General features: G+C 47.5%; 1 protein-coding gene across 1 annotated transcript in view; it reads right to left on the bottom strand.

The window, feature by feature from the left end:
* Nucleotides 1-10,000, bottom strand: part of LOC115537668 (inhibin beta A chain) — a 12,985-nt gene that overhangs the window by 2,650 nt on the left and 335 nt on the right. Inside the window, 4 exon segments of the mRNA XM_075074177.1 lie at nucleotides 9,107-9,223; nucleotides 9,226-9,489; nucleotides 9,492-9,507; nucleotides 9,610-10,000. The exon segment at nucleotides 9,610-10,000 is cut by the window's right edge and continues 335 nt beyond it. Coding sequence (XP_074930278.1) covers nucleotides 9,107-9,223; nucleotides 9,226-9,489; nucleotides 9,492-9,507; nucleotides 9,610-9,747 — 535 coding nt within the window. The 5' untranslated portion in view covers nucleotides 9,748-10,000.

Raw genomic sequence — 10,000 nt, 5'->3', positions numbered from 1 at the left:
CTTCGCTCCGAAAGCCGCGATATGAAGGGCATTTAAGGGTATTATGTTTTCAGAATGTATGGTTTATACATTTTACATAGCATTGTGTAACACAATTATTATGTGGTACCTGTTCAGTTCAATGTACGTATTTGAATCTGGCACTGGTACAGTGACCAGTGCCAGAGGTAAAACCAAACATAAATATATCACTGGTATTGAAAATGGAGGAAAAACATTGCCAAAGCTTTTCAATGAGAACAACACATTGTTTCTCATTGCGTGTCAGACCACACTACCTCCTCTCGCTCTCTCTCTCTCTCTCTCTCTCTCTCTGGCTTCTCTCCCGACCTCTCGAAATCTTCTGTTAACAGATCTCTCTCTCTCTATCTCACACTCTATCTCTGGCTCTCTTTTTAATCCCCACTATTTACAGTGTTGATCTTTACAAACTGGTGGCTCAATAGCCTATAAACCCTGATTTCTGGCCTGCCTCTTCCACACGCGCAGAGTTTGTACCACTGTGTATGTGTGTATGGAAATCGAAAGCCACAGCACAAACGCACAAGCCAACACTCTATTTAAGACTCAGTCAGTGATTGTGTCGAGACAAGTCCCATGTCTCGTCACATGATGCTTTGGATGTCAGATCCATCTGACATCCAAAATGATCAATGACAACAGAAATGTCAAATTTCACCCACCTGCTTACTGACACTTAGTTTCAGTAAACCTCAAAGTTGAGGTGGAGCTCATCAAAAGGCAGTCAGCAACATGGTGGATCTGACCAGCACCATCTTGTATGTTAAGAGTTTTCTGCAGCATGTAGTACGGTCATCGGTCAAACTATATTGTTTGGACCAGAGCTCTTCTGATAGGAGAGTGCTGACTAAACTACAGCTCCCTATTCGTGCCAATATCTGACCGCAGTTCCCTTCCAGGACGTTTTAAACACAACTGCCGATTCTGTGATGAAATGGCTTTTAAATAGAACAGCTGGAGTTTGTGTTTCTTTCTTCTACGCCGCTGCTGTTGGATTGAGACATTTGTTCTTCTTTTGTCTATACTGGACTTGTAGAGCACTTTCACCGCTCCCCTCTTAAAAGGTTTGTTTTAGAAGAGGTTGTTTTTAGTCCACTGGTGTACAGAGGAGACAATGTGCATCATTACTGGGAGCCAGGGCTAGCTAAGCAACAGCAGAACGGCTTGTCATGTGGTTCCGTCATGTAGATGCTATAAAGTAAAGAGGGTGGTCTGTAGTTTGGGAAAGGCCGGGGACTATGGCGGTTTGTTTAACTGGTGTTATTGGTTGTTGGGCACGCCCAGTGGTGTAAAAAGGATGAGTTCTTAATGAGGGTGTAAACTCGGTTCCTTTGTTCCCTAGTTTACCGAAGACTTAGCCGACAATAGTGGCCACATATATACTAAGTAACTATTGTGTCTGTGTGTGTGTGTGTGTGTGTGTGTGTGTGTGTGTGTGTGTGTGTGTGTGTGTGTGTGTGTGTGTGTGTGTGTGTTTGTCTGTGTGTGTGTGTGTGTGTGTGTGTGTGTGGTGTGTGTGTGTGTGTGTGTGTGTGTGTGGGTGTGTGTGTGTGTTTCTATTCTCTTTTCTCCATATTGACCCTGTTTGTATTGTCTCCTATGTTGAGTCCAGAGCAATAGCCTCGATGACAATGAGCGCGAAAGAGACACAGAGAGACACAGAGAGAGATAGAAAGGGGCTGATGACAGAGAGGCAAAGAGAGATACAACATAGCCCGTTGTATCATTGATTATCAAAGGGTTCAGCGTATAGTCTGATGTCAAGGGCCACCTGCGCCAAGAGAGAAAGGCAGAGAGAAAGAAAGCGAAAGAGATAGAAAGAAAGACTTTGATTTATCGCGGATAAATTAAAGTCAGAGGGTGTCGAAGTTTACACAGCTGTCCCTCTCTCTCTCTCTTTCTTCACTGCGTGTCCTCTGTCGTCTCTTACTCTGAAAAGATAATTCCTTCTCTCCCCATCCCCTCTTGCTACAGTACACAGAGGTGGATAACATACACACATTCCTGCGGCCCTCTCAAGCAACTGTCCCACCCAAAAGCCCCGCCGGCCCCCTCCACGATCATCTCCCCCATTTCCTTTATTCAACGCTGTGTGTGGAGGCACAACAAAGGAGGGGTCAGAGGGAGTGATATGGATCTGAAGAAAGAGAATCACGATGTGTTTGTGTTACATTGTGATTCTCTCTCTCTCTCTCTCTCTCGCTCTCTCTCTCCCTCTCTCTCTCTCTCTCTCTCTCTCTCTCTCTCTCTCTCTCTCTTCCTTTTTGTCCGGCAAGCCTCTCTCTTCGTCGGTTAGGAAGGGAGGGGTCATGTGAAGGCTGCTGTTGACAGGTGTGATGTCTCCTAATGTCAGTAGTTACCAACTTCCAATCTGTTCCAAACACAGCTTCCTGTCCCAGCTGTTACTAATGATTGGCCTGCTAATCTACAGCCTTATCAGTTTTACGGAGCCAACCCGAAAAACCCTCACCCTGTGTGTGTGTATGTGAATGTGTGTGTGTGTGTGTGTGTGTGTGTGTGTGTGTGTGTGTGTGTGTGTGTTGTGTGTGTGTGTGTGTGTGTGTGTGTGTGTGTGTGTTTATACATGTGTGTATTTGTGTTGGTCTTTCTTCCTTCTTTTATTTTAAGATAAATTATCTGTCCCTTTTCCCTGCCTCCCTCCCTTCTCCTTTTCTTCTCGTTGGTCTCTTTTGTTTACCTTAGGAAGGATTACTTAGCTCTCCATCGCTCTGTGGCGACACAGACACACACGTCGCCCGCACGCAACACAAACACAGACCTACTGTCTTGATTTCCTAGATGCACACACAAATTCAGCAAGCAAAAAGAATACTAATTTCCCGTCCAGGGTTTATAAAGTACAGATTTCATCTCATGTTAACATTGCCGGGATGTTAGTTACATTTCTCTCTCTCTCTCTCTCTCTCTCTCTCTCTCTCTCTCTCTCTCTCTCTCTCTCTCTCTCTCTCTCTCTCTCTTTCTCTCTCTCTCTCTCTCTCTCTCTCTCTCTCTCTCTCTCTCTCTCTCCTTCTCTTGATCTTTGTCTCTCTGCTCTCTCTTCCTCTCTGCCTCTCGCCGTCTCTGTGTCTCTCTCATCTCTCTCTCTCTGTCTCTCTCTCTCATCTCTTTAATCTCTCTCTCTCTCTCTATAGTCTCTCTTTCTCTCTCTTCTTTTCTCTTCCTCTCAGAGTGAGAAAGAGATAAGAAAGTCTCTCTCTTTTAAGAAAAAGAGAGAGACAGTGTCTTTCTCTTTCTTTCTCTCTCTCTGTCTCTCTAGTTCTCTTTCTCTCTCAGTGTATCTCAATGTCTCTCTCTCTCATTGCTATGCGTCTCTTCCCAGCAGAGAAGGCTCTGGTGGAGCTCTAAAGCTGGAGGAGGGATGAGGGCGAGGTCTGGTCTCCATCATACCTTCTGCCCTGCAGTGCTGGCAGCGGTATGAGTGAGCGGCCGTGTGTTTGTAAACAGCACTCAGAACTTCCAAGCTCTCTTCATGCTTGGGAGACGGTCAGAGTCTGGGGGCGGGCGTCCCAAGTAGGGGGAAAATTACAAATATGAAACGAAATATGTGCAACGCCAACGCCCCCCAAGACATCAAGATCCGTGAACCATCCTGTTTTGACGTTTGGAGTTTAGCGAACGCTATAAGCTCGTTCATAATCAGGGAACCACAGTATTTTTCCATAGGAATGCAGTAGTACAGTGCGGCGCTATACTGTGGGAGGCTCCAGAGAGACAGGAGGGGAGGGTATGGTGTATTGTGGCTATGGTGTTCCAATCTTAGTATCCGAAAGGTACTGGGTTCAATCCCCGATGTCCGCAGGCTCACCTGAAGGCCTCCCTGAGAGGCGCCTAGCTCCGCCTACATGTTCCATAATGACATGGATCTAAAATCACTGGAAGTAACTTTGGAGATAACGATCTGCTTAAGGATTAAACAAGGAAGAGAATGAAATGGAACATGTATGACTACTTAACCGATTATCAAACAGGACTTCTGGGCCAGGGTGTGTCATTGCTCTTTGGACAGTACCATTCCACACAGTAAGAGGCTAAATCAATGACCTTCACTTGCGAAAAAGGATAGAGATTACATTTAATACTGATCCATGGGACACACACACACACACACACACACACTGACACACACACACAGACACACACACACACACCACACACACACACACACACACACACACACACACACACACACACACACACACACACACACACACACACACACACACACACACACACACACACACACCTTACATTACACACACACAGACACAAGCAAACACAGACCCACATTGCTGAATTAAAACCACAGATGAGAGACCCTGAGAATCCCAGATTAGGATTGTGCTGACTCGTGTTGGGTCTCTCACGGCCCCCCCCCCTGTAGCCATGACAACAACACTGAAACGGTTCTCAGAACCCCAGCCAGATCAGCTGGGCTGTCCTACCACCCACCGCCAACTTTTAAAAGGTTGGACCGGGATGGGGTTGATTATCTCTCGATGGGAGGGACAATGGAGATGTACTACTTTGATCCCCCCCCCCAGGAAAGACCAGACTGTCAGGTCCACTTTGACACTCCAGTGGTCCCACGGACAACATGGGCTTTGTTGGGGAGGGCCTTAGCACTGGCTTGTGTCTCAATCAAGACAAACCAAACGAGTTGTGTTGTCGCCAACCAGAGCTCCCGCAGTGCGACGCGGAGCTTCAGCCGAGGGCGCCGTGACCGAAATCAGAGTTAAACACAGGGAGACGGAGAAAACGGAAAATGACATTGGGAAATGCCTTCCTTAAGGGCATGAAGATACGTGAGTCACATTGAGTGGTTAAAGGAGTAGCAGTCAGTAGTGAGGATGGGAACAGAGAAATGACATGAAGGTGTGTGCCTTGCTGGGGCTTCCAGGGTTCCACTGGTTCCCATCCCTCCGCACGCCCACACCAGCGGGGTGTCAGCCCCAGAATAGACCGGGCCGATGTGAGTGAGACCACAACATCGAATTGTCCAATGAAAGAGACGGGCGATGCCGCGGCGGGGTGGGCTGGGGTGACCGCTGGGGGACACGATAGGGAGGGCATGGAATGCCACTAATGATGTGTTAAATTAAGCTCAATTAATGGTGCTCTGACAGGAAGAGGAAGAAAGATAGAGAGAAAAAATAGGAGGAGGGAGAGAGAGAGTAGATGGGTGCAGACTGCACCAACATGCCCGAAATGAGTATAACGCTTAAATGATTGGTCATCACTTGGCTTACTGACTGGCTTAGTGGCTGGCTTGCAGCCTGGCCCCTTGTTTTTCTAGCTAGCCTTTTGCTCCCCTGACTGGCTGGCTGTCTGATTGCTGGCATATCAACAGGTTCAGGCACTGTTTGTTGTTCAATGTTAATGGCTCATTGATGAGTGGGAAAGTGTTTCTTTGTCAATGATAAACGGCAAATGGATTAATTAGCTACATACCAAACGCTTCAGAAGCGGTGCATAGCATTTGGTAAACATGCTAGCTTCTCAAGCGAATACAGTGTGCACCTATGGGCGGCTCAGGTGTTAAGAGCTAACTAACCAGTCACCGTGGGAATAATTGTAAAAGTAATTATAAGTAAATTATAATAAGTTAATAAATGATTATTCTATTTCTAAATCTAAATGATTTACATCATGACGATCCCAATTAGATGAAGTGAGGGAAATGGAGGAAGCAGCAAAGAGTGTTATGCTCAAACTGAAGCGCGAGTGTTCTTTGAATGACCAAAAGAGGAACAGCTGTTGCGTTTTCGGATTCACATTTTCAATATCTCCATCCGTCTTGTTCTTGTAAAATGTGATGCTATTTATAATAATTTGTTCACTGCATTGTGGAACACGTGTCTCAAGTTCTCTCTTCTCGATGTGACTCAATATTATTAAAAACCATTACCACCAGCATGCAGACGTAAACGCATTTTGGGTATGAGATATGAATCAAGACCGATGGACGGGTGTCTGTGAATACATGATTAGACCTGATGAATAATCCAACATATGTGTACTAAATCACTGTTAAGATGACCCGGGTTCACCTTCTCCACTGCTGAACAGGAGCCTCTGAATCGGGGAAGAAAAATGTTTCAGTTGGCTTCCTAGGTGACTGTCCTCTGCACCGCCGCCCCTAACTACACAACCGAACTACACAACCTGAATACACAACCTAGCTACGCAACCCAGGCCTGCAGGCTGCGCTCCACCACCTGCTGCTTTCGATCTATCTCTACTTAGTGTCTTAGATTCTCGCTTTCCCACATTTGAACTCTTTTTTATCATTGAACTCTTTCTCTCCTTTTTGAGGTTTTCTTTCTCTCATCCTGTCTGGGGACATATCTTTTTTTACTACTTTGACAGCTTCAAGTGAAAGAAAAAGGGAATATTTTTTTACCTAGCTCTATAGACCTCACGACTAACATGAACATCATGGAACAGCAACACTTAAGGAGCCTACAACAGCTTCAGTTTAAGCTCAGTCACAAAAGGCTAAGACCTTGAGGAGTAGTAACAACACAAATCCCATCTATTCGCAAAAGACAGCATTGGAATTTTACTTAATTGGGATAACTTTTCAGTTGTGGTAGACAGATACTTTTATTAAAACGTTTGGATCAGGTCAGACTGGTGTGTTTTGAAAAGCGGGGTCAAGGTTTGGGCTTCACATACTGTAGCCACTAGGGGCGCCAATAAGCAGTAAAATAATCTTCCTGGAACGAAATCCACGAGGTCTTGTTAATAAAATATTGAGTCCAAAATTATACTTCTCTTATCTCCTACATTGATTAAAAAAAAAATACATAAAATGTAGTCTGGAGTAAACCCCCCTGGATAATTAGCAGAGCAGTAACCTGTAATGGCTCAGGGGGAGTGGTTTAAGACCCATCTGTACCTTGTATGTAGAAACATACGAAGGATTGTATTAAGGACTTTTTTTCCGTCAGAAAATGACCGATACGCTGGGTGGTCTTGGGATAAACCATGGTGATAACAAATCAAGGCTAAGATAATTGTATCACACATTGCATAGGGTTATGATATATATATATACATATATATATATATTGATTATGAATGACATCACAAGCAGAGTCAAATTAAACGTTGTCTCCACCTTCCCTCTGCATGATGAAGACATCGCTCAGAATTGACTGAGCGAGGTCTCATCGTACAGTTTATATCAGCACACACGATAAGCCATTATCTACTTCTGTTTCAACTAAACCTGAAGGCCAAAGTGTCCTTCAACTGGCAGCCCAGCACCTGGCCCCTCAAGGGGGGTTTGGGCCCCCTGCCCTTGAGCAAATGTACCAGACTATTCCCCAGTGACCTCTGCGTCCCGTGTGGAGGGTGATCAGGGGAATGGTACGGGACTGTCTCATTAGCTCTGAGGTTCTGCTGTGATCCAGTGTAAGTCACGCTGTGTTCAGGCTCACCAAGGGGAAACATTGGAGGGAGTGATGATCCCTATAGTAGGATGATTTACATTGGCCTAGCGCACACACACACACACACACACACACACACACACACACACACATACACACACACACACACACACGTGTGCTCTCACACAATAACATACACCCAAACACAAACACACACGCACACACACACACACATACACGAACACACACACACACACCACACACACACACACACACACACACACACACACACACACACACACACACACACACACACACACACACACACACACACACAGACACACTCTCTCACACACACACACACACACACACACACACAGACACACACACACACACACACACACACTCACACACACACACACACACACAAATAAACACACATGCACGTGTGCTCTCACAGACTCACAAACACACACACACACGCTGACTCATGGACGCACTTGATCATGCACATGTTATCAAAGTCCTGAAGATGGCTTGAATGTGTGTACAAAAACACATGCTGACACGCGGAATGGTTGTGCTCTGAATAACTCTAGTGCTCTCTCGCTCTCTCTCTCTCTCTCTCTCTCTCTCTCTCTCTCTCTCTCTCTCTCTCTCTCTCTCTCTCTCTCTCTCTCTCTCGATATCTTCTTTCCTTCTGTCTTTCTTCGTCTTCCTCTCTCTCCCTCTCTCTTTTTCTCACAGTGGAAAATAATTTAGGAATTTCTGCAGCCCTATCGTTTTAAGTACAGCTCTGACACAAGCACACACACATAAAAAACACACAGTCACACAGAAACACACACACACACACACACACACACACACACCACACACACCACACACACACACACACACACACACAGAAACAAACAGACACACACGCAATCTGCAGGTATTTAAACAGATAAGGTGCATTCTTTATAACCAGCAGGAGGTCATGACAGGGGTTAGGTGTGCCTATGTGTGCTTGTGTGTTTGCATACACCTGCTTAATTCCACCTGTATGATCAATTTGCCTAACCTACTGTTACTCTAGTGGTAACAGTAGGTTAGGCAAATTGACCCCCCCCCCCACACACACACACACGAGCAAACGGCAAACGGACACACACAACAACCACAGTACACATAAATGACTCATCGAGGAATCAGAGACACTCATAGTGTTTTTTGTAACCTAGCTTTTATCACGTCTCAACACACACACACACACACACACACACACACACACACACACACACACACACAGCTGAGGAAATGTGCACACTCTGTCTCGCCGCTCACACAGATGGCAGGCGAGCAACGTGCTCTGTCCTTTTTTCTCTCTCGAAGAACACAAACACACACAAACACACACGCACATACACACCCACACACACACATGAATACATTTCCGATCACGTTCGCACAAGCAGACAAACACAGACAATCACTGTGATACAAATACTGAAAATATGTGTGTCCACATATGGACACACAGACACACACAAGCACACACACACACACACACACACACACACACACACACACACACACACACACACAACACACACACACACACACACACAAACACACACACACACACACAAACACCCCCCCAGCCCCCAGGCGGTAACAGCACTCACCAGCCTCGGCGAAGGTGATAATCTCGGTGGTCTCCGTCGGCTCCCCGGAGTCCCCCTCTCCCCCTACTCCGGCTCCTGCCTCCGCCGCTCCTCCACCTCCTCCACCTCTTCCTCCCCTGCCTCCACCTCCTCCTCTTCCTCTCCCTTCCTCCTCCCCTCGATCTGCACGCTGCCGTCGGCGGCCACGCGGCCCACGTGCAGCTTGCGCAGCGCGTTGAGGAGCGCGGCGCGGGGCACCGGCCGCGTGATGTTGGGCCGGTCCTCCAGGTGCAGCATGTTGAGGATGTGCCTCTTCACCGCCTCCACCACGTCCTGCTGCGCCTCCTCCATGGCCCCGCGCTCCTCCTCCACCGTCCCGCCGCCGCCGCTCCTCCGCATCCTCCCAGGACGCAGGACGGGCACTCTCCCTCCGACGCCGCCGCCTCCTCCTCCTCCACCTCCTCCTCCTCCTTCCCCACCTCCACCGTGGCTGCGGTGGCGGCGGACGCTCCCGTCACCGCCGCCGCCGCCGCCGCCGCCGCCTGGGGCTGGTGGGGGTGGTGGAGGGCGTGCACGCTCAGGGAGGCGGGCTGGGACGAGCCGCAGCTCTTGGCGTAGAGGAGCAGCAGCACGCAGCTGAGCAGAGGCAAGACCCTGGACATGCTGGAGCGGGAAGCAGCTGACGGCTGATTGGCTGCTCGGCTGATTGGTCGCTCTTGCCGATAGGCCAGAACGCTGATTGGCGTGTTCTTTGTTGAACGCTGCAAAAGTTTCAGTGAAGCGCCTCTGATGGACAGATGCTGAGATGCTGGTGAGTGGCGATGGTAAGAGGAGTAGTAGATCGGACCAAAACGCTCTTTTTAAATCGAGCTGTCATCCACTGATGGAGGGATGTAAAGAAAACAGTCTGTCTTT

This window comes from Gadus morhua, chromosome 23, assembly GCF_902167405.1.
Source record: "Gadus morhua chromosome 23, gadMor3.0, whole genome shotgun sequence".
In the NCBI taxonomy this organism is placed as follows: Eukaryota; Metazoa; Chordata; class Actinopteri; order Gadiformes; family Gadidae; genus Gadus; species Gadus morhua.
This window is presented reverse-complemented; position numbering and strand designations above follow the sequence as displayed.